We start from the raw sequence: 25,118 nt of genomic DNA, 5'->3' as shown, positions 1-25,118 counted from the left end.
TGGCACATCCGGTTTTTAGCCTTCAAAATAAAAGTACAAATTGTATTGTATCTATAATATCTTTGATAAAAGTCCTGAACCTTGACCCTATTGAAATGTAAATAACATTTAAAAATAACCATATATTTAAGTGATAGCAAGTGATATTGTTCTAAATAGCTAACATTTTTTGATTAATCAAAAATTCAGATATGACCACCAAAACTACTTTACAAGGACTTTATGTTGGACTGTATGTATCAGATACAGTATTTCTAATATGAAGGCCTGCTATGCCATGGAATAGCTGCAAGTTTAACTTAAAATGGTGGCAGGTACACTGTTTCATGTCCTCTCTTTCTGTACAATGTAACTGCATGTACAAAGTACAATGTACAATGCAGACCAGCGTCCAACATGTTATGAGGAACATAAAGGAAATAAAACTTTTTTTGCATGCATACATCCACAATGCTGAGAGGGATTAGATTAATTCATCCATTCCTCATCCATTAATATTCACTGACTGTACAAATTATTAGGAACACCACCTTCCTACTATTGAGTTGCACCCCCCTTTTGCCCTCAGAACAGTCTCAATTCGTCCGGACATGGACTCTACATGATGTTCCACAGGGATGCTGTCCCATGCTGATTCCAAAGTTAAAAAAAAAAAAAAATTAAGTAGTTCTACAATTCCAGACGGAAAAATGAATGGTGCAAAAATATTTGAACCATTACCAGGTTTTACCGCTAGGTTTTATGTGCCGCAGTATTCGTCTGACATAGGGATGCTTGCCCATGTTAACTCCAATTATTTCCCTCAGTTGTCAAGTTTGCTGAATGCCCTTTGGGTGGTGGACCATTCTTGATACACACTGGAAACAGTTGAGCGTGAAATACCCAGCAGCGTTGCAGTTCTTGACACTCAAACCGGTGCACCTGGCACCTACTACCATACCCCGTTCAAAGGCACTTCAATCTTTTGCCTTGCCCATTTACCCTTTGAATGGCACCCATAAACAAGCCATGTCTCAATTGTCTCAAGGCTTAAAAATCCTTATTTAACCTGTCTCCTTCCCTTCATCTACACTGACTGAAGTAGATTTAACAAGTGACATCAATAAGGGATCATAGCTTTCCCCTGGATTCCCCTGATTCCCCATGTTTTGTACATATATATACTGTATGAAAATATCAGAAGGGTTTGTCGGACAAGTATTTGGCGCCCTCAGGTGTTCATTTCCTAGAGGTGCGTAGAGCGGGATACATAAAGCTCATGATGGAAATACAGATTAAAAGTCTACCGCGACACAAAATCTGTAGTACATGAAAACACATAAAAATGTCCATGGGGAAAACATGACTGCTGAAATCTGTAGTAAATTCAATTTGTATTTTATTATTGGAAACATCTAAAACAATAGTCTACCTATACAGTAGGTTCCCTCCAACTCCCCATTCAATACAATCTTCAAGTCTACTCACATGTAGGCATTATTAAACCTATGTGTGGGGTTATCGGTTTTCCAGTGTTTATGACGGTATATCCCCAAAAATGAACTTGATATTGTCCATGGCGTGCTGGACATTGGACGAGCCGTGCACGGCGTTCTCCAAGATGCTTTTGGCAAACTGTGCACGTAGAGAGTCGGGTTTGACTTGCATGGCCTGTTCAGGATCGGCAGGCCCCATCATCTCTCTCCATTCTGCGATAGCGTTTTCTTTGCTCAGGATCATCATGATAGATGGACCTCTACAAAAGATAAATCAAATCGTCCGTTAAAGCTGATGCAATGTCAAGACCTGGGTTGGGGTCAGTTCAATTTAAATCTGATACATTTAGGAAGTTAATCAAAATTCCAATTTCTCATTGAAAAGAAATTGCACTTTTCAATTGTTGAATAAGTATTTGAATAAATCTCCTGAAATGGAAAAGAATAAATCCAAACCCTGGTCAAGACTAAAGTTTCATTCCAGCAAACTATAAACTCAAATGATTGCAGGTCTTGAATGTTAAAGAACATGTCAACTCACTGTGACATGTAATCAACCAGGTTATTAAAGAAGTCCTTCCCTTTGTGATCTTTGTAGAACTCCTCTGCCATCTCTCGTGTCAGTTTGGTTTCTTTCACTTGTGAAATACTAAACCCAGCCTCTTTAATTTGATTCATAATGGTATCTGAAATAAAGATCAACAACCACAATTTTCATTGACATTCAATGTCATGATAGAAACAATACTTGTCTCTTTAAAACAACAATTTGCAAGTTTATTTGTTGTAAGAGTGCTTTAAATACATAAAAACTGAAACAACCTATAACAACCATCTATCCATAATGAGGCAAACATATTAACATTGCCTGGATAAATAACCATGAAGTTAGGACAGAGACCCAGGTACTGTACCTTTGTGTTCTTGTGTAGAGTCAGGTTTGATCACGGCCAGTGTGTGCTCTGTGGGGAAAAAGCGGTTGAGATCTCTCTGAGCCTCCTCGGGAGTAGAGCTGCCATGAATCTGGTTGATGGTCACATTGTCGATTGCAAACTGGGCTCGCAGACTAGGAATGAAGCACAATTACAGTGGCAAGATGAGACAGTTAATTGAACATACATAAATAATATGAAATGAACTAGGACTATCCAAATGAAGTGTTCCCCAGTTGCTGCCTTTCAGGGAATCTTTCTTTGGCCTCATCCAAGACTTTTGGACCCAGTAAACCTCTCCAGTGTTGGATTGCATCATCTCGAGTTAAAGCCAAAGCCAACACGGGGCCACTGCGATACAACAAGGGAAACAAAACACTTCTGTCAGAAAGTTCAAGCTGTCGATTCCCCACAATCAGTAGCCAATCATTTACATTACATTTGGTCACTGTAAACTGTGCATATTAGATCATCTATCAATCTTATTTTGCCACATGGGGCGGCAGGGTAGCCTAGTGGTTAGAGCGTTGGACTAGTAACCGAAAGGTTGCAAGTTCAAATCCCCGAGCTGACAAGGTAGAATTTGTTCTTAACTGACTTGCCTAGTAAAATAAAGGTAAAATTTTAATTTAAAAAATTAAAAATTCAGCACACCACATCACTACGAAGCAAATTATTGTGGGAGTTTGTCACCTGGTCATATGGTTAATTAGACATGGGAAAAAGTCAGTGCCCTCATGCTCCTTGTAGAACTCTTTGGCCTGGTCCTCTGTGAGGGTTACCTCCCTCTGCATCGCTATCTGGAAGCCAGAGTCATGGATAGTCTTCAAGATCTCATCTTGTCATGTTGAAAAGCAAACCAGAATCTCAGTCAGTAAGTACAGAAATGAACAGGTGGAGCAACAAGGTACACATTGGCATGACTAGTATTACTAAACAATAATAATAAGACATGCATATTTTTGGTTTTGACTTTAGAACATGTTCACTGAAAAATGCAACTCTAAGAAGATTTGAACCACTTTGAACCACTCATAAAAGGAGCTAGGACTTACTTCTGGCATAAAATGTAAAACATAAAAGTAGAAGATACCTTTTTTCTCCCTGAGAAGACTTGGACGAATAAGAGCAAGAGTCTTTTCAATCCTTGCATTGGATCCAGCATGCATCTCTAAAGAAAAATCAAAGGTGGGAAAGAAGTATGCCAGTTGCCTGCTAGCCACCTCAGTGCTGCTTTCTGACATGCCTAGATCCACGTCCTGTACAACCTTTGACCTAAGACAAATCACCCAAAACACACATACTTTGTATTAATTTTGCTTGCCATTTTTGTTGTTGTAAGATTTTACAAAAACAATATTCACGTTTAAGAGAAAGAAACAAGGAAATGTTAACTGATTTCTGGAACGTTTGATCAAACCTCTCAAATCTGCAATCGGTTGCATGATGTGGTACGATTGTGCATCAGGCATGTGTGTTTAATCTACTCAGCAAACTGCACTGAGAACCCAAACCTTTTCTTTGGTTGGATGAGCTCAGCGTGTTCAGGATCTATGATGGCTGTCAATGAATGAGACTCTCCTTCACCCAGCTCGTCTCCCTTAGACAGAATCAAGGCGTGGACAGGCCCACTAGACATGACCTTCACAAACGCTGGCTAGAAAATAAAAAATCACTCTAGTCAGATTGAGAAAATTGTCATGTATATATATATTTGTTTATTTAAATAAATTGTGTTTTTTTTATGTTGTTAAACGAAAACTCCTGCTCTAAGTTATCTGGATGCAATTGGGTGATATGATACTGATACAATTGTGTTACTGAACCCTCCTTGTCACAAGTGCAGCATAGTAAGAAGTAATGTTCTTCTGTCTTGCTTTCACCCACCTCTTTGGCTTTCTCCTTATAGAAAGCATGAATTTGCTCTTCATCCAACACTCTTTCCTCCTCCGCAACAATTGAAAAACCAGCATCTAAAGCCTATGCACAATACATTTGTGAGTTAAATGCAGCCATTATATTCAAGTAAAATGCAATAACATGAACAAGGATAGACTATAAGAATTTAATGTCAAGCATTTAGAAGTAAACACCTTACTTTTTGTATGATTCCTTCCACTTGACCTCCTACTACAGCATCTGGCTTTATGATGACCACATGGTATGTTCCATGATCTAATGGCACACACAAGACTTCCTCAAATCCCCTCCATTTAAACTTACCCAAACCATTTAATATCAACAAAATGTTAAACGAAAATATATGCATACAGTAAGAAACGATGTAGCAGTATTCTAGCAGTGAAATTGGTGACATACCGCCAATTTCTATGTTGGCATTTTGGGTCGTCGGAGGCTTTTTTCTTGCTTGATGATTGTCCTCTAAGAAAAGCTTGTGGACCTATTTGAAAGATTGACGGTAGGTTCAAAATGCTACTCAGTATACCAGTCTGTAGACCCCTTACAGGTGACAATGTTAGGAACCTCTTACTTCAGGTACATATTTTGAGCCCAGTTCTTGCTTCTTCTTCTCTTGATCCACCAGTTCCAACATAGTTTTTTGTAGAAGAGGTCCATTGACTCCTCTTACTATTGACACCAATGTACCACCCTGAAACAGCAGAGCACACCACGGTGCCAAATGAAAGGTTTACTCTTAGCACAAATGTCAAAATAGTTTATTACACCAACTAAAAACAGTATATTTTTGGACAATTCTCATGGTTATGACACAATTATCATAGGTGTGATAACACAGACTCGTGTTAGTGAGTAAGTTACATATCATATGTCATAACACCTGTCAAACTATTCTGATGCATAACAAATTACACTGTCTGTAACTTGACATTCAGTGATATAAGATCATGACAATATTATGGTGCTGTTATAAGCTCACTACTTACAGAGTAGAAAAGGAAGACTGGTTGACATTTCCCTTTAAGTGAACTTAACTCAAGTAAACTGCTGGCCTCCCCCTGAAAGTGAGTTAAACAGAGCACTTATGACAATTTACAGCAGTTTCTTTTTCAAAAAGGGTATGGATTTCCAGAGGCCCAGATGGAAGTTGTGTTCAATTCACAACAAAAATAAGAAAAAAGACTGAAGGGACCTGTTGCAAAACTTTCTAGAACATTTTCTGTTGCATGCCTTAATAAACACGACCCAGGTGTTGACATTGGACCTCCACCCTGGCAAATGGTCTGGTAGGGTCTGGATCATGGACCTCCCACACACAGACAGGTACTGGAATTAGTTTGGCTAGGTTTTAATGCGCAGGGTTACCAGAAGTGTACCAGGATCAGAATCTGACGTGATGATAGCTGAAAATGCCTTAACTTACCACAGCAAAGCGCAACAGGTCATCTCCATATTCACTCCTCAATTTTCTGAAGATGTTCTGCACAGCCTTGCATGGCCCACACCATCTCTGGTAGACTTCTATTACTACAATCATGGATATCAGCATATTACTCCTCCTATCAAAACTACAGCAGTCTGACAGCTTCTTAGTTCATTATCTGACAGCATGACCACTCATTAAAGAAAACTCAACCAACTCATATTTACTACGTGACAACCTTTGAAAGCTGCCTACCAAGAAGTCCCGGGCCTGACAATGCTTCCTCCCATTGTTCTTCAGAAGATATTTCAATCTGTAAAATGATATTTAAAAAGGACAATGTAAAGTACTTTAGACACATGTATTTATTTAAAAGAATGACTTGTGGCTACTGTTACTGTACTGCTGATGAACAACAATAAATATGTGTTGGGAGTTAACGTTAGCTAGTTGTAGACAAACTTACTTGAATTTGGACGTCCTTTTTCCTTGACATTTTCTAAATGTAAATATATTAAAATAATAATTGATTCATTCACATGGCTGTTTTTGTTATCACAACTTGTGGGGGAAAAAGCAACGGGCGAACGTTAGATTGCTAGCCAGTTAAACCGTCAATTGTTGCCAGTGATACTGTAAGCAGAAGGCTAAACAGCTGGCAGCAATAATACTGTTAACGTTACCGTAACAACAGTCACTCTTTCAAACATTCTTACTGTTTGAAAGTATGCAATTGCTATGACTTAGGACTTCATAACTAGCTAGAAATATGTCATTGGCCACACCTTGCTTTGATAAATTAAAATGTAGCTAGCTAGTAAGAAATATACGTTTGGAACAGCCATCTCTGCCTTACAAGTACGTGTGTACAGTGTACTGTACCTATTCGGCGCCCGAAAGGGTCGACTAGAAACTCTGTGGGTCGGTCGTTGATCATATTGGGCTATGTTTGGAATAACAAAGTTATTTCTTGGGAAATAATTGGTTGGTAATACTCTGTTATCATGCTATGTGAGCCTGGTCAGTGTTTATGAATCCATGATTCGCCGATGTGTTACCAATTGGCGATGTCAGTCACAAAACGTTGGCCTGTTATTACTTGCTTAAAACCTTTTTGGGATAGGGGACAGCATTTTCACTTTTGGATGAATAGCGTGCCCAGAGTGAACTACCTCCTACTTTGTCCCAGATGCAAATATATTAGGGTGACCAGACGTCCCCGTTTTCCGGGGACAGTCCCCGTTTTTGGTGGCCTGTCCCCGGAAATGTCCCCATTTATAGTTTATAACTGTGCGCTAAAAACAGATCGCAAAGTGAAATATTTTACTTGGCAAGAAAGACTGGGCAGCAGAGCCTACCGGTTGACGTCTCAATCACGCTGTGCTTGTTTAGGCCAACAGAGGGGGCTGCTCGCTATAGCAGCTTCATTCACTCTTCTTCTTCTACTAACTACTTGCTCGCGATAGTTTTAGAGAAAACTGCAGTGGAAAATTCGGCCAGAAGCTAGCAAGTGTCAAGTGAATCCACAACATCACCACAAATGTATTTTCAAGTCAGGTAAGATACAATCGATTGAGATACAAGTTAGTGATGTTATAATGTCACAATATATTATATAGATAGATGATCTGCTCTATAAGGTTTTAAATAGGTTAAGTTAGCTAGCTAAGTTAGCTAGCTATTGTTATGGTAGCTAGGTTAAAAAAACGTTCACATGTAAACATGCAGTGGACGGGCTATTTTGAAAATATATTAAGATTATATTATATGAATGCACAATTCATTTGGAGAATATTTTTGTAGATTACAATTTTAATGGTTTGGCATTATAAGTAGTGTGAAAATATGGATAACATTAGCAGTGGAGAGGAAGGAGAGAAGGAGAGAAGGAAGACTGGATAGGAAGAAGAGTGAAGGAGACAGAGGAGGAAAAGTAAAGATATGGTTACAGAGCCTGCCAATTTATTATTCCTGTTTCAAATATTTTTGATTAAACACACACAAGAATGGTGTATAGGTATACAAGACAGGTATACAATCCTTATCTAAACATAAAAGAGCATTCAGGAACAACAAGACCCAGAGCCCTGGGTGCAAAACAAATAATACAAAACACGACATACAAAACAAGGACATGTAGAAAGAAAGAGGGAAGATGCCCCCCACCCACACTTATCCCCCCCAACTGCTCGGGTGGCAGGGCCAGCATATGCTGCCCAAAGGTAGATTCAAATATTACAATTGAGAGTGCGTTAATAAGTACAAATTCATAGCGCCGACTCGTCCAAGTAGGAGAGGAAAGGCTGCCAGATTTGATCAAATGTTGATAATTTATTGTTCAGAATATATCTAATTCTTTCTAAGTGTACAGTGTTTGCCAATTCACTGAGCCATAATTTGTTAGAGGGCGCTTCCCTCCTTTTCCAAAACAACAAGATTATTTTTTTGGCCGAAATGAGACCGTACGAGATTAGTTGTTTTTGGGGGTTGGTTAATCCGTTTAGGGACTCAGATACTCCCAGGATTATCAGATGCGGGTCTGGATCTATTGAAGTCTCCAAAACTTCAGAGAGGATCCCAAAAATTCCACACCAATAACCATGGAAGCTAGAGCATAGGGCAAAGCAGTGGAGTAGTGTACCCTGCGCAGCCTGACATTTATCACATGTAGGGCATGTATCAGGAAATATCCTATGTAGTTTAGTTTTGGAATAGTGTAATCTGTGTAATACCTTGAATTGTATGAGACGATGTATGGAGTTAATGGAGCATGTGTGGATATACTCCAAGCTCTCTTCCCAGTCTGCCACAGAAATGTCAGTCCCTAGTTCTTCCTCCCATTTTGCCTTGATGGCATCTGTAGAAGGTGTGCTAACAGATTGAAAAGCATCATATAGACGCGATATCAGTTTATCTGGGGTGGGGTATATTTTTATGCATCCGTCAAACCTTCCACGCATTCCCAAATGTTGGGAGGTGTTTTCTAACGTAGTCTCTTGTTTGTAGGTATCTGAAAAAATTACTTCTGGGAAGATTATAAGTTTCCCTTAGCAACTCAAAGGAAGCAAAGGTCCCTTCTATGTATAAATCCCCTATGGTACTTATCCCCAGCTCTCCCCATCGCTCAAAGGTGTTATCAAGGTTAGAAGGGGCAAAGGAGGGATTCCTGGCGACAGGGAGCATGAATGACATTGGTCTAAGCTCAAAGTGGACTTTAATTTGCTTCCAGATTCGGACCGTGCTATGTGTAATAGGATTGTTACAATAAAGTGACATCTCCAGATTGACAGGCGACAAAATCACAGCGCCAATAGAGAAGGGGTGACACTCCTCACGCTCCATACTAAGCCAGCTGGATGCCGGAAGTGCGTCATCCAGCAGAAACGTAACAACGTTTATATTATTATTATATTATTATATTAACAACGGAGGTTAGCGGCCCAGTAATAAAATATAAGATTTGGGAGAGACAATCCTCCTTCCATCTTGGATTTACAGAGGTGTTTTTTACCTATCCTGTGTGTTTTATAATCCCAGATGAAAGGATTGACAATTGAGTCCAGTTGTTTATGAAAGGATTTAGGTATGAATACTGGGATGTTCTGATATAGGTAGAGCAGTTGTGGGAGGAAGACCATTTTAATGGCATTAATTCTTCCGAGCAGAGAAATTGGGAGAGTTCTCCAAAATAGTATGTTTGCTTTGAGTTTTTGTATCAGAGAGGGGAAATTCTCTTTAAATAGTAAGGAGTATTGTTTGGTAACTACAATTCCTAGGTAGGTACATTTTTCTGAAGATAACTTAAATGGGAGATGTTCTGGCCAGGAGGTGTTTTGCGACCGTATGGGCATTAATTCACTCTTGTTCCAATTTATTCTATATCCCGAGAAGGTACCAAACAAATTGATCACATCAAGAATAGCTGGGATACTAGCCTGGGGTTCTGTTACATAGAGGAGAATGTCATCTGCGTATAGGGAACTTTTATTTAGAGTATCTTTAGTATTATAGCCGTGTATTGCTGCATGAGATCTAATCGTCTGAGCGAGGGGTTCGATAATTAGGGCGAAGAGCATAGGCTACAGCGCACAACCCTGCCTTGTCCCCCTGTTAAGGTTAAATCAGGGCGACAATGATTGGTTAGTGAGTATTCTGGCACAGGGGTTCCTATATAAAAGCTGGATCCAATTTATGAACTCATCTCCAATATTACATTTCTGTAGGACCTTGAATAGATAGGGCCACTCAACTTGGTCAAAGGCCTTTTCAGTGTCAAGAGATATGATGGTAAGGTCCACGTTGGGTAACCTCTGAGAATACATAATATTGAAGAGGCGCCTGAGATTGAAGAATGAGTTTCTGTTAGGGATAAAGCCAGTCTGATCCAAATGGACCAATTTGTCAATTAAAGTGCTAAGCCTGTTAGCCAGAGTTTTTGCTAAAATCTTTTGGTCTGTATTAAGTAGAGATATTGGTCTGTATGACCCTACCTCTTCTGGATCTTTACCCTTCTTATGTATAACTGTAATGAACGCTTCGTCCAAAGTGGATCGGAGAGTTCCATCCTCATTGGCCTGAAACAACATTTTGTGCAGATAGGGAGAGAGCATGTTGCTGAATGTTTTATAGAATTCACCAGGGTATCCATCTGGGCCCGGGGTCTTGCCACTCTTTAGAGATTTAATTGTTTCTCGAATTTCATCAAGAGATATTTCCTTATTCAGGAAGTTAGAATCTTCCTGGTTCAAAAATGTTTGCATAATTAAGGATCCACGTTTAGATGTATATAGAGTCTCATAAAACTGCCGGAATCTGTAATTGATGTCTTTGGGGGAAGAGAGTAATTCCCCAGATGCAGATTTAACTTTGTGAATCATTCGGTCACTCACATTTTTTCGAAGTTGTCTGGCGAGTAATTTGTGTGGTTTGTCACCAAACTCAAATTATTTTTGCTTGGCATAGAGAAAAGATTTAGCAATTTTAGCTGAGAGAGTCTGATTATATTCAAATTTTAAAGAGGTAATTTTTTTAATGTTTCTCCATAGATGGGTGGCTAGCATTCTCCCTATCCAGTAAGTGAATTTGTCCCTCCAGTTCTTCCAGTTTTCCTCTGTTTCGACTACTCCTGGCAGCCTGAAAGGAGATGATACAGCCTCTCAGATAAGCCTTCAGTGTTTCCCACAATAATGCTGGGGAGGTCTCTGTTTTGTCGTTGGTATCAAAGAAAATTTTAATTTGGTCTTTAAGATATTCACAGAATGTTGGTTCTGTGAGGAGCTGAGGATCCAGACCCTCTCGTTTGGTACAATGTCACCCAATCTCAGGGAGAAGTTGAGTGGGCTGTGGTCCGAGATTATAATATCATGATACCTCACATTACAGGTATAGGGGAGTAGTCTAGCATCCAACAAAAAGTAGTCAATTCGAGTGTAAACATTGTGAACATGAGAGTAAAAGGAGTATTCCCTACCCGTAGGGTTAGCGATCCTCCATATATCAAATAAGTTTGAATTTTTTATGTAGGTATTCAAGAGGTAGGGGTTCGCCGGGTAGGGGATCTATCAAAATAGTGGTCTAGCAAACAGTTAAGCTCCCCTCCAATGACCAGGTTAGTATGGGAGATATCTGGAATCAGGGCAAGGACTCTTTTGAAAAAAGAGGGGTTATCAATGTTTGGCCCATAGATATTTAGTAGAGTTACTGAGGTAGAGTAACGATCACATACCGGCCCTCTTTATCCGCAAGGGTGGTTTTATGTAGAAAGGGAATTCCTTTCCGTACCAGAATCGCTGTGCCTCTCGTTTTGGCAGAGAAGTTAGAGTGATACACTTGCCCCACCCACCTACACTTAAGTCTGCTATGAGAGTTATTCTTCAGATGGGTTTCTTGCAAAAATATAATATCAGACAAGAGTGCTTTCAGGTGGGCTAGGACCTTGCCCCTCTTAATTGGTTTGTTTAAACCCTTGACATTCATTCTTCACTACGGCTGTGAACTACTTGCAAGCATGGGGAAAGCACACAGATAATCTAAAAGATTTACATTGTCTCCTTTTAAAAAGGCAACCTCAGCATGAAGAGATCCAGAAGGCAGCAGGCACACTGCAGGAAAAATGCCCCAATGTGACCATCAATGAGGATGCATTGTGTGATGAGGTTACTGGCCTGCAAGGGTTCCTAAAGGGGGGATCGCTTGAAGAATGGAAAACATCTGAGACACCGCTTAGTCAGAGATGGAGCACGGTGGTTACCCACTTCAAAGAGAATGACATCCCACACACTAACCTGGCTAGATTAGCTTCTGTTGTCATGTGCTTACCTGGAAGTAATGCATCAGTCCAGAGAGTGTTCTCCCAAATTAATGCTCTATGGACAGCAGCAAGAAATAGGTTCACTGTTCCTACCATCAAGGCTGTGCTTATTGTGAAGACAAACTTCAACCTCCCCTGCCAGGAGTTCATGGAGAAGCTGGCCAAAGACAGAACAATCCTGAAGAAAATACATTCTTTTGAGAAATATACAGATTAGGTTGGTATAAGTATATTATGTAGTTACCAATCTCATCAGCATCTTATTTATTTATGATGTTGTTATGTATTTCACGTATACTATTGTCTGTTCTTTCAATTTTGCTCATGTTCTCTTCTGCTCTTATTGTAGCAGGACCACTGAATGGCTGTTCAGATCGGACAGTTCTGTCTTGTCTATAGTGTTTCTGTAGTATAGTTGTTTTCTTTGCCTATCACAATGTGCCTGTTAGACTAAATACATGATACAGCAATTGTCCCCCTTTTTTATTTAATAGATAATAACATTGGATATTTTAATTATATATTGGCCTGCCGAACTGGAAATGTCCCCGGTTTTCATTTCAGAAATCTGGTCACCTTATAATATATGTATATTATTATTATTATTGGATAGAAAACACTCTGACGTTTCTAAAACTGTTTGAATGATGTCTGTGAGTATAACATAACTCATATGGCAGGCGAAAACCTGAGACAAATCCAACCAGGAAGTGGGAAATCTGAGATTTGGAGTCAAGTCGCACTTCCTACGGCTTCCACTAGATGTCAACCGTCTTTAGAAACTGGTTTAAGGATTCTACTATAAAGGAGGGGCTCATGAGACCTGTTTGAGTCAGTGGTCTGGCAGAGTGTCTCAGGCTCGTGACGCTAGCTCCCGACAGAGTTAGCTCTTGTCACAGTGCTTTTCATCAGACATAGGAATTCTCCGGTTGGAACATTATTGATGTTTTATGTTAAAAACATCCTAAAGATTGATTCCATACATCGTTTGACTTGTTTCTACGACCTGTAACGGAACCTTTTGAGTTTTTGTCTGGACGAAGTGCTCTCGCCTCATGAAGATGGATTGCTGGGCTGAACACGCTAATTGGATATAAATGATGGACTTTATGGAACAAATCAGTAATTTATTGTCGAACTGGGATTCCTTGGAGTGCCTTCTGATGAAGATCATCAAAGGTAAGTGAATATTTAAAGTGTTATTTCTCATTTCTGTTGACTCCAACATGACGGATATTTCTCTGGCAGGATTTGGCTCTGAGCGCCGTTCTCAGATTATGCTTTTTCCATAAAGTTTTTTTAAAAATCTGACACAGCGGTTGCATTAAGGAGAAGTCTGTCTTTAATTCTTTGAATAACACTTGTATATTTTATCAATGTTTATTATGAGTATTTCTGCAAAATCACTGGATGTGTTGGAATCAAAACATTACTACACGTAATGCGGCCAATGTAAACTGAGATTTTTGGATATAAATATGCACATTATCGAACAAAACATACATGTATTGTGTAACATGATGTCCTATGAGTGTCATCTGATGAAGATCATCAAAGGTTAGTGATTAATTTTATCTATATTTCTGCTGTTTGTGACTCCTATCTTTGGCTGGAAAAATGGCTGTGTGTTTTTTTTGACTTGACGGTGATCGAACATAATCATATGTGGTGCTTTCGCTGTAAAGCATTTTTGAAATCGGACACGATGGGGAGATTAACAAGAAGTTTATCTTTCATTTGCTGTATTGGACTTGAATTTTGCTCGCTGCCTTTTCAGCGGAATGTTGTCGAGGGGTTCTGCTAGCGGAACGCCTGCGCTAAAATGGTTAAACCAGCAGGCGGCTCCAGTGACCTAAACATAAGTAACCGGACAGTTCCAATCAAGTAAAATCTGATTTAAATTATTTATATGTTTTGACCAGTGGCGACCCGTCATTCAGGGCAGCTCTTTTGAGCCCCACATTTTTAGGTTGCTTGTTTTGCTTGTTGTTTTTGCATTAATACATGTCACATATCAGTTTGCAAACAATGTAAAAAAAAAAATCAAACCAAATCATTGAGTTAATAAAGCCAGGTACCACCAATATGGTCTCTTTTTTGCTTTCTTGGGTAAAGGCAGCTCCAAAAGGCAGATGTTTCGGCCTAGCTCAGTGCTTTCAGTGGTGGTGGGACAAGCCAGCAAAAAATACAGAGCGTTGCGCCGTGTTTGGCTCAGTGTTCTGTCACTCATGGGGACACTACTTTACCGCCAAGTCTTATTGGTAGAGCTGAAAACTTTTTGCCCTTTGGGTTCTGCCATAGAGTTAAATTAGAAGTGCCCATCCCAGCAGGCTCAAGGTCATTGGCCACAGATAGAATGAAATCAAATCACATTATATCTACAGTAACTTTGATTGGACTGATCATGTCAACATCATACTTTCAAAATCTTATCTAGCAAGCTAGCAGTCATCATCATGAATCAAATCGACAATCTACTGGCAAATCATTTTCAAACCTTGTCATATGAAGAGAAATGAGAGATAAAATATATTGGTGTTTATCGGCCATTATTCAGCAATGAGAGGTTTGGAAGGAAGCATTTCTGCAACTCCTCGAGTTCTTTTCCTTTGTCATGGCAGAGGTGTCATGCCTGCTGCCGCTCTCCCTCTCTCGAGATCGAGAACGTCAGGCTGCCCTTCATTACGCACACCTGTCAACATCATTACGCGCATCTGCACAATACTGGACTCAACTGGACTCCATTACTTCGTTGATTACCCCCTCTATATCTGTCTGCTCCTCAGTTTGTTCCCTGTGTCAGCATTGATGTCGTTATTTTTCCCCTGTCCAGACACTGTTCCTGTTCTGTTTAATATCAGTGTTTCATTAAATGTTCACTCCCCGTCTCCAGCGTCGATCCTTACAAGTGGTGGATGTTTTGTACAACATAATGCAGACATGAACCATTGATGCAGCAGGAATCACCGGAGCAATCAACAACTTCAAGGTAAACGTTCAAAACATTTGCGAGCAAACTAAATGCACTGGCCAAAGGACATGTTGATGCCACTAAACCAAGGCAGAGAGAACTTAACACTGCACCCGTGATAAAGGAGACATGCGATATGTCTAGTATGCTGCTGCATAAGTGATGTAATATGCCAGAGAGATATGTATACTGTAGCTAAGAAAGTAATACTAAGTGCATTTTGCATAGTAAGCAGTTAGTAGCCTATGTGTATCACCCTAAGAATGTGGCTCCTTTCACTCTTAGAACTTACCTTACTGTTCTGACTTGGTATTGGTATTTTGGGGATTTTATTAGGATCCCCATTAGCTATTGCAAAAGCAGCAGCTACTCTTCCTGGGGTCCACACAAAACATGAAACATAACATAATACAGAACATTAATAGACGAGAACAGCTCAAGAACAGCTCCACTTGATGATGCATACAGTATGTAGCCTATAGCCTGTTTTAGAGTAATGTCATCATCGAATATTGTAATAGCTTTCATTGCCTGCTTACCTTCCCCCATTGTAAGAGCTTTCATTGTCTGCTTATGTGCCCCTGTTAATTTAGCCTACTGTTCGGACTTGGTATAAAGCGAGAATACTGTAAGAACGGCCCATGTTCTGAATTATGTCACTGTCCATTTCTAAATTGCTGAACGAATAAGCATATAGCCTACTGTTTTGACATGGTAGTGCACATGTAGCCTTTAGCCTGTTTTAGATAAATGTAATGATAAAATATTGTAAGAGCTTTCATTGTCTGCTTATATGCCCCCGTTATTTATCTTACAGTTCTGACTTGGTGTACAGGGAGAATACTGTAAGAATGGCACATGTTCTGAATTATGTCGCTGTCAATTTCAAAAGTGCTGAACAAATAGGCAGCATATAGGTTACATCTGTCTCAGCTCGCTCATGTCTTAATCAAAATGACGTCTTGCCTCTTAACCGCTTATCGTCATATATACCATTATCATAGTTTGTACATCTGCATTGTTATATTGCTTATATAGGTCTATCTCATTAGTATCTTATTAATAATTGTAGGCAATGCTATAATGATGCATTTAATTGTTTTTCTTACTTTGTGTGTTATAATTAGCTAGGGTGCTTTTCTCCACGAGGAGGGTGTTAAATTACAGACCCAACAACAATATATTATAGTATCCCCTCCTCGTAACCATGTTTGCCAGTGACAGTCTCTTCCCATTTAAATATTTTTGTTCAACAAGAAGTTCAGTAATAGACCCATGTAATTCCAGTTCATATTGCGAGGGTTGTTTTGTTTGCACAATTCTGTCAGTGCGTCTGTAGATTGTCTATAAAAGTGGATCCTCTTGATTGTATTATCCTTCCTTTTTAGACCACATAGGACTAATAAAATACTTAGAATGGTAGGCTAACCGTTGAGTCTGGGTCTCTCTCGCTCTCGTGACATAAAGAAGAGTAAAATGAAGGCCTCAACATCTTGCTGAATTTATCTGAACTTATTTATTGAATTTATTTCTGTCACTGTCCATTTCGATACTGCTGAACGAATAGGCCTACCTCATCTCAGCTCATTTGCTTGCACTTGCTTATACTTAGAGCTAAGTGTTATTTATATAAGAATAAACATTGTGAATTCACTGAACATTAATGTAATAATGTTTGTGTATGGTTCAAAAGTCATCAACTGGTTGTGTGAAGGTGATGTGACAGTCACTATCCATTAAACATGTGTATTTATTAAATACCCTCTGGGCATCAACTGGTTGTGTGAAGGTGATGTGACAGTCACTATCCATTAAACATGTGTATTTATTAAATACCCTCTGGGCATCAACTGGTTGAATCAACGCTGGTTCCACGTCATTTCAACTAAATAAATGCGATGACGTTGAATCAACATTGGGGAAAAATTATAGGATTTGCAAAAAGTCAATGTAAGGACTTTTTTTTAAAATCATCTTTTAAATCGAAATCTAATGGCAGAGTGACATTTTTTGTTGATTTCACATTTGTTGACAACTCAACCAAATTGAAATCAAAACTAAATATTGACATGATGTCTTTTGCCCAATGACATTTTGTTCATAATATATGTTATGGTTAGTGGTAGGCCTATGCTTCTATCCACATTTTTAACAACATTCATTGGTTTTGGCCAAGCTGGTGTGGCTTTCTGCTGTCTTTCATTTTAACTCAGTTTTTGTTTAATAGCATTTACATATTTTGGAACAGATTTCAGAAGTGTGACAAAATGTTGAACAAAATCATTGTACAGTTTCTATTCTCTATAATAACACCTAAAAGCAAGAGATCGCTATGTGCACAGGTAAGATCAGGGATATTGTCTCTGCATATTAAAACAGGTGTCACGTGGAGCAGAACAGGTGAACCCAAGAGCAGACTCAGATGAGGTAACCAAGGTATTTTTTTAAACATGGGGAAGATGGGGTGCAGGCCAGGGGAAGCTCGGGCGGGTTGCAGGAAGCCCATTGCGGAGGCTGAGGCTGGAGCAAGGGGAGTTGGGACTGAGTAAGCAGGTCCGGAGAGGAATCCAAGGACGCAGTGGAGTGGGGGGTCCAGGATAGAGTAGCAGGACTGATGAGACGTGGGACTGGAGACAGAGGCCAAAGTCAGAGCGGGCAGAACTGTAGCGGGGAGGAAAACAGCATCAGGCAATGGAAACCAGGCATAACACGAAACAGAATCTAAGCAGGAACAAACTGCAAAAAAATGCAGACTGACTAACGCATATAATATAAATGTTTAAGGGTTTTGTCTGTTGTGCCCACATTAAATAAATCATAAATCTGTGTAGGCAACTATTTACTGTTTATATTCAGTATTTCATTTCTTCATACATACATGAATATACAGAAATCTATTCTCCTAAACTATGACCTTTATCGTTATCAGTACCAATATCTTGACAATTTGAATGATGACATGATATAAAAAATACTTAAAGAATATATGCGTGGATATCAGTGTGTAGTTCCGGGGCCATGCCGGCTGTCCTATTTTACATCTTGTGTAAAGATGTCAGGCACTTACAAACAAATGACCAACACATAACAACCTGCTTTCACCCTGTGGGTCAAAAAGCACTCGCTGAAAATATGTTTCTTATATTTCAGCGCATTACTAGTTCTATAACAGCGGATTTAATGCATTACTAGGTCTATAACAGCAGCTTTAATGCATTACTAGTTCTACTATAAGAGTAGCTTGAATGCATTACCTAGTCTATAACAGCAGCTTCAGTGCATTACCTGGTCTACTAAGAGCCACTTTGTAGGAAAATGGTGCTTGGGAGGGTCAGCAACCAAGATTCCTTTCTTTTTAAAATAGATCAAATGATAACATTATTGCAGAATGTTTTATTTAATTCTATTAGTTGTGATAATTATTAGGCACTTTCCTAAGGTTGCTAAGACCTTTCTGGATTAAGATTGTAGTTTAGCCAAGCAATACTGTATGTTAAGTTATTGTGATAAAGGTAATATGTCCTATAACAGTGGTTCCCAAACTCTTTATTGTCCCATACCCCTTCAAACATTCAACCTCCAGCTGCGTACCCCCTCTAGCACCAGGATCAGCACACTCTCAAAATGTTTTTTTTTTTACCATCATTGTAAGCCTGCCCCACACACACTATACAATACATGCTCGTGGGAAGTGACAAAGAACTCTTTTTGGACCAGGGCACAAATAATAATATAATAATAATCAATATTTTTGCTCTTTACTTAACCATCTTGCATATAAAACCTTATTTGTTAATTGAAAATTGTGAATAACTCACCACAGGTTAATGAGAAGGGTGTGCTTGAAAGGATGCACATAACTCTGGAATGTTGGGTTGTATTGGAGAGAGTCTCAGTCTTAAATAATTTTCCACACAGTCTGTGCCTGTATTTAGTTTTCAAGCTAGTGAGGGCTGAGAATCCACTCTCACATAGGTACGTGATTGCAAAGGGCATCAGTGTCATAACAGTGTGATTTGCCAAGGCAGGATACACTGAGCACAGCCCAATCCAGAAATCTGGCAGTGGCTTTTGATTTAAATGACATTTTCACAGAACCGCTTGTTGCAATTTCAATGAGGCTCTCTTGTTCAGATATCGGTAAATAGACGGAGGCATGAAAGGGACAACGAATCCAGTTGTTTGTGTCATCTGTTTCGGAAAAGCACCTGCTTAATTGCGCACGTAACTCACTCAGGTGCTTCGGTATATCACATTTGACATTGTCTGTAAGCTTGAGTTCAAATGCGCAAAAAAAATCTATGATGGAAGACCTGTGTGTTGTCCTTGTTAATGCAGAAAGAGAAGATCTTCAACTTCTTAATCATAGCCTCAATTTTGTCCCGCACATTGAATATAGTTGCTGTAATCCTAGATTCAGATCATTTAGGTGAGAAAAAACATCACCCAGATAGGCCAGCCGCGTGAGAAACTCGTCATCATGAAAGCGGTCCGGCAAGTGACAATTATGGTCAATAAAGAAAACTTTAAGCTCATCTCTCAATTTAAAATAAATGTGTCAATACTTTGCCCCTTGATAACCAGTGTATTTCTGTATGTTGTAAAAACGTTATATGGTCGCTGCCCATAGCATTGCATAGTGCAGAAAATACACAAGAGTTCAGGGGCCTTGTTTTAACAAAGTTAACCATTTTCACTGTAGTGTTCAAAATGTCTTTCAAGCTGTCAGGCATTCCCTTGGCAGCAAGAGCCTCTCGGTGGATGCTGCAGTGTACCCAAGAGGCATCGGGAGCAACTGCTTGCACGCGCGTTACCACTTCACTATGTCTCCCTGTCATGGCTTTTGCGCCATCAGTACAGATACCAACACATCTTGACCACCAAAGTCCATTTGATGTCACTAAGCTGTCCAGTGCTTTAAAAATATCCTCTCCTGTTGTCCTGGTTTCCAGAAGAGGATGTCTTCCTTAATTGATCCCCCATAAATGTAGCGAACATACCAAGAGCTGTGCCTGCCACCTCTGTTGACTCATCCAGCTGTAACGCATAGAATTCACTGGCTTGTATACGGAGCAGTAATTGTTTCTAAACATCTCCGGCCATGTCACTGATGTGTCGTGAAACAGTGTTGTTTGATGAAGACATTGTTTTTTGGGCCTTTCCCCCAGCATTGTTCCAGCAATATCCGCGGCAGCAGGAAGAATTAAGTCCCCCACAATAGTATGGGGCTTACCTGTCCTAGCCACTCGGTAGCTCACCATATAAGATGCTTCTAGCCCCTTCTTATTAATGGTATCTGTTGCAATTATATTATATTATCTTATTTATATTCAAATGTAATCTTAATTGCGCAAGAGTGAAGGTTTCATCGAGTTGTGAGTACTTTTGCACATATAATACACTGTGGCTGAGGAAAGGCACTACTCCCAATATAACTGAACCCCAAATCAATGTAGTTCTTATCATATTTGCACCTCTTCGATGGTCCAAGGTCCCTGTCTGTTGTTCGGTGCTTTGCTGGGTAAGTTTGGGAATACCTGTCCTATACCCTAAGGATGGAAAATCTAAAGTGTATTTGGAACTCATTATATTGACCTCAGGATGTTATGTGATACAGTGATTGCATTAATACCTTGTTATATGGATACAGACTAACTCAAAATACTAACACAATACACATTTGTTTGTTTAGCATATGCTCATTGTTTATTTGGAACATTACAGTAAATCATTTACCATGATCAGTCTTTGCATTGCAAACAGTACGAGAATGTCATTTTCACCTCTGACGAATTCACCTAAAGCAGAACGTGTGTGTGTGTAATTGAAGAGTTACAGAGTGCCAGAAATGCACAGTGCGGTAGTAGGTTTACCTTTGCTGCACACCTGCCACTCTCCCATCCACAGCCTGTGAAATGTCCAGTCCAGCTCTACCTACCTGACTAGACTAGCCCCCTATACAAGGTTCTTAGGCTTATCCAAAAATAGATCTGTGGCAATAAGATCATTAGCCATAGCTGTAATACATGATAATCTTCCAGGCCGAGCTCCAAGGCCTTATTAATAACCACCCGTATCATGATTTGGATCAATGAAACTGCGTCATAATTTGTTGCAATCTGTCTAACCTGGTGTCGGGCTTCAAGTTAGTTAGGAGATTCTGATTCTTTTTAAAGTTACATTAGGTAACTAATAATGACCTCAGCGTGTAGTTGTTATTTAAAAAATGTTCAGCCTTTGGTTATCGCAAATTGCGGAGAAATTGCACCTCCTGATGCCCCAAAAATAAATGACGGTACTCACAGAAAGTATCCTGGCCACTAGCTACATTATTTTCACACATCTGAGAGGGAGATGAATAGCTGCTGAACCAATGATTGCTGACATAGTCCTCTCAAATATGCTAAATTACCGGAACATTGTGTCGAGGACAACTAATGAACTATCATGTTCCAGGCATTACTACTGGCCTAAGTGTGCTAATGGAGCTCAGGGAGAAATCACAGACATGACAGCATACATTCAAATTAGATCATTTATTTAAAGTCACAGTTCAGAATTTGTGTTTGAGATAAACGGTAGCCCAGCCTCTGAAGCTGGGGGAAAAGGTTGGAGAAATGTGTGTTGTATGGCATAATCTCAAGGAGGGAGAGAGAGAGGGAGGAAGTGAATTGTTTACCGGTATTTAATAGTAGTCTCTGTTTACATACCTGTGCCAATCTTAAGCATCATGTTGGTCAAACAACCAACCTACAACTTATGTGTGGAAATGTATTAGAATAAGGGGCTAAGTTTTACTGGGCTGGCTACTTTTTTGTTGTTGCAATCAGAGAAGATATACATACAGCTTGTTTCAGGTTCCAAGCTGAAACCCTCACACTTTAACACAATCCATGTTCCAACTGTCTCTCCCACACCAAAAAAGGTTTGTAAATCCATACATGTAACCTAAGACCATATCCAAACCAGTGGTGTTTACAAAACACAGTTATGTCAGCAGCAGATCTCAACAAAGGCAATAATTCACCCCCATTGCCCCGCTATCTCCTACAGTCCTGGCTACAATAATGTATTGCTCTTATCATCTGCTCCTATTCTCACAAATCTAGACAATACCAAAATATTCTGTCTAATCAGTCAACCCTTTTCACACTACTGAGCCTCCTGAGCTGTGCTGTACTCGCTAGCCTGGCTGCACATCCACCATAGCTGTTGGAACAATGATAAGATGAGATGAAAATAACACCAAAGATCTGAGCCAGCACAGTGTGATTAGGGTTGGCAAAATACTCTGAAAATGGTGACCCCTTCTGTAAATTATCATGTCCAATAGGTTGATAGATGCTACGGGATAACACACAGTCCCAGGAGGAGAGACAGGAGATGGATACTGGATAAGACACTACCACAGGAGGAGAGACAGGAGATGGCTAAGATGGCTACAAGATAACACACAGTCCCAGGAGGAGAGACAGGAGATGGATACTGGATAAGACACTACCACAGGAGGAGAGACAGGAGATGGATACTGGATAAGACACTACCACAGGAGGAGAGACAGGAGATGGCTACACCTTGCGGCGCCGACAGAGATGGCCAACTCGCTTCGCTTTCCTAGGAAACTATGCAGTATTTGTTTTTTTTACGTGTTATTTCTTACATTGGTACCCCAGGTAATCTTAGGTTTTATTACATACAGTCGGGAGGAACTACTGGATATAAGAGCAACGTCAACTCACCATCATTACGACCAGGAATACGACTTTCCCGAAGCGGATCCTGTGTTTTGCCCAACACCCAGGACAATGGATCGGATCCCAGCCGGCGAACCAAAACAACGTTGCCGTAAAAGGGGAAGACGATGCGGTCTTCTGGTCAGGCTCCGGAGACGGGCACATTGCGCACCTCTCCCGAGCATACTACTCGCCAATGTCCAGTCTCTTGACAACAAGGTTGATGAAATCAGACCAAGGGTAGCATTCCAGAGAGACATAAGCGACTGTAACGTTCTTTGCTTCACAGAAAGATGGCTGACTCGAGACACGCTATCGGAGTTAGTAGAGGCAGCTGGTTTCTTCACGCATCCCGACAGCAACAAGCATCTTTCTGGTAAGAAGAGGGGTGGGGGGGGGGGTATGCCTTATGATTAACAAGACGTGGTGTGATCATAACAACATACAGGAACTCAAGTCCTTCTGTTCACCTGACTTAGAATTCCTCACAATCAAATGTCGACCGCATTATCTACCAAAATAATTATCTTCGATTATCATCACAGCCGCATATATTCCCCCCCAAGCAGACACATCGACGGCCCTGAACAAACTTTGTTTGACTCTATGTAAACTGGAAACCACATATCCTGAGGCCACATTAATTGTAGCCGGGGATTTTAACAAGGCTAATCTGAAACCAAAACTCCCTCAATTCTATCAGCATATTGATTGTGCAACCAGGGCTGGTAAAACCCTGGATCATTGTTATTCTAACTTCCATAACGCATATAAGGCCCTCCCCGCCCTCCTTTTGGAAAAGCTGTCCACGACTCCATTGTGTTGCTCCCAGCCTAAAGACAGAGACTAAAACAGGAAGCTCCCGCACTCAGGTCTGTTCAACGCTGGTCCGACTAATCTGATTCCACGCTTCAAGATTGCTTCGATCACGTGGATTGGGATATGTTCCGCATTGCGTCAAACAACAACATTGACGAATACGCTGATTCGGTGACTGAGTTCATTAGCAGGTGCATTGAAGATGTCATACCCACAGCAACTAAAACATTCCCCAACCAAAAACCGTGGATTGATGGCAGCATTCGCGCGAAACTGAAAGCGCGAACCACTGCTTTTAACCAGGGCAAGGTGACCGGAAACATGACCGAATATAAACAGTGTAGCTATTCCCTCCGCAAGGCAATCAAACAAGCTAATCGTCAGTATAGAGACAAAGTAGAGTCGCAATTCAACGGCTCAGACACAAGAGGTATGTGGCAGGATCTACAGTCTATCACGGATTACGAAAAGAAAACCATCCCCCTCGTGGACCAGGATGTCTTGCTCCCAGACAGACTAAACAACTTCTTTGCTCGCTTTGAGGACAATACAGTGCCACTAACACGGCCTGCTACCAAAACCTGTGGACTCTCCTTCACTGCAACCGACGTGAGTAAAACATTTAAACGTGTTAACCCTCGCAAGGCTGCAGGCCGAGACGGCATCCCCAGCCGTGTCCTCAGAGCATGCGCAGACCAGCTGGCTGGTGTGTTTAGCTTGAGACCCTGGGTCTCGACCCCGCCCCGTGCAACTAGGTACTGGACTTCCTGACGGGCAGCCCCCAGGTGGTGAGGGTAGGTAACAACATCTCCACCCCGATGATCCTCAACACTGGGGCCCCACAAGGGTGCGTTCTGAGCCCTCTCCTGTCCTCCCTGTTCACCCACGACTGCGTGGCCATGCACGCCTCCAACTCAATCATCAAGTTTGCAGACGACACCACAGTGGTTGGCTTGATTACAAACAATGACGAGACGGCCTACAGGGAGGAGGTGAGGGCCCTCGGAGTGTGGTGTCAGGAAAATAACCTCACACTCAACGTCAACAAAACAAAGGAGATGATCGTGGACTTCAGGAAACAGCAGAGGGAGCACCCCCCTATCCACATCGCCAGGACAGTAGTAGAGAGGGTAGTAAGTTTTAAGTTCCTCGGCGTACACATCACGGACAAACTGAATTGGTCCACCCACACAGACAGCGTGGTGAAGAAGGCGCAGCAGCGCCTCTTCAACCTCAGGAGGCGGAAGAAATTTGGCTTGTCACCAAAAGCACTGACATACTTTTACAGATGCACAATAAAGAGCATCCTGTCGGGCTGTATCACCGCCTGGTATGGCAACTGCTCCGCCCACAACCGTAAGGCTCTCCAGAGAGTAGTGAGGTCTGCACAACGCATCACCGGGGGCAAACTACCTGCCCTCCAGGACACCTACACCACCCGATGTCACAGGAAAGCCATAAAGATCATCAAGGACATCAACCACCCGAGCCACTGCCAGTTCACCCCACTATCATCCAGAAGGCGAGGTCAGTAC

At 40.7% G+C, this 25,118-nt stretch overlaps 2 protein-coding genes across 4 annotated transcripts in view; both read right to left on the bottom strand.

The window, feature by feature from the left end:
- Positions 1-1,361: 1,361 nt before the first annotated feature.
- On the bottom strand, positions 1,362-6,825 carry LOC118360534 (thioredoxin domain-containing protein 6-like). 2 transcript variants are annotated; one of them, XM_035739775.2, is made up of 16 exons: positions 6,633-6,825; positions 6,217-6,249; positions 6,006-6,063; positions 5,751-5,854; positions 5,314-5,385; positions 4,899-5,018; positions 4,727-4,808; positions 4,506-4,582; positions 4,295-4,387; positions 3,922-4,064; positions 3,501-3,682; positions 3,101-3,245; positions 2,651-2,758; positions 2,390-2,541; positions 2,017-2,161; positions 1,363-1,735 (listed from the first exon to the last, which is right to left on the bottom strand). In XM_035739775.2, the coding sequence occupies exons 2-16, from the start codon at positions 6,244-6,246 to the stop codon at positions 1,516-1,518; spliced, it is 1,731 nt and encodes a 576-aa protein (XP_035595668.1). In that variant the 5' UTR covers positions 6,247-6,249; positions 6,633-6,825; the 3' UTR covers positions 1,363-1,515. The 2 variants fall into 2 exon arrangements, with proteins under 2 accessions (XP_052340163.1, XP_035595668.1); XM_052484203.1 differs by lacking the exon at positions 6,633-6,825 and having other exon boundaries at positions 1,362-1,735; positions 6,217-6,619.
- Positions 6,826-16,574: 9,749 nt separating this feature from the next.
- The window catches only part of LOC118361747 (neutrophil cytosol factor 2-like), a 35,188-nt gene continuing 26,644 nt past the window's right edge, over positions 16,575-25,118 (bottom strand). Inside the window, exon 15 of one of the 2 annotated variants that reach the window (XM_035741929.2) lies at positions 16,575-17,692. In XM_035741929.2, coding sequence (XP_035597822.1) covers positions 17,283-17,692 — 410 coding nt within the window. In that variant the 3' untranslated portion in view covers positions 16,575-17,282. The remainder of the gene's footprint in view (positions 17,693-25,118) is intronic. The other variant, XM_035741928.2, reaches the window with a different exon arrangement.

This window comes from Oncorhynchus keta, chromosome 28 (assembly GCF_023373465.1).
Source record: "Oncorhynchus keta strain PuntledgeMale-10-30-2019 chromosome 28, Oket_V2, whole genome shotgun sequence".
Lineage (NCBI taxonomy): Eukaryota > Metazoa > Chordata > Actinopteri > Salmoniformes > Salmonidae > Oncorhynchus > Oncorhynchus keta.
Note: the sequence above shows the minus strand (reverse complement) of the source record. Positions and strands in the feature narration are given on the sequence as shown.

Coding starts and splice junctions, on each gene's coding strand:
- LOC118360534 (XM_035739775.2), bottom strand. CDS start 6,246: ATGTCAAGGAAAAAGGACGTCCAAATTCAA. Junction 4,583..4,726: donor TGCCAACATAGAAATTGGCG/GTATGTCACCAA, acceptor GTGTGCCATTAG/ATCATGGAACATACCATGTG. Junction 2,542..2,650: donor AAAGAAAGATTCCCTGAAAG/GCAGCAACTGGG, acceptor CTTCATTCCTAG/TCTGCGAGCCCAGTTTGCAA.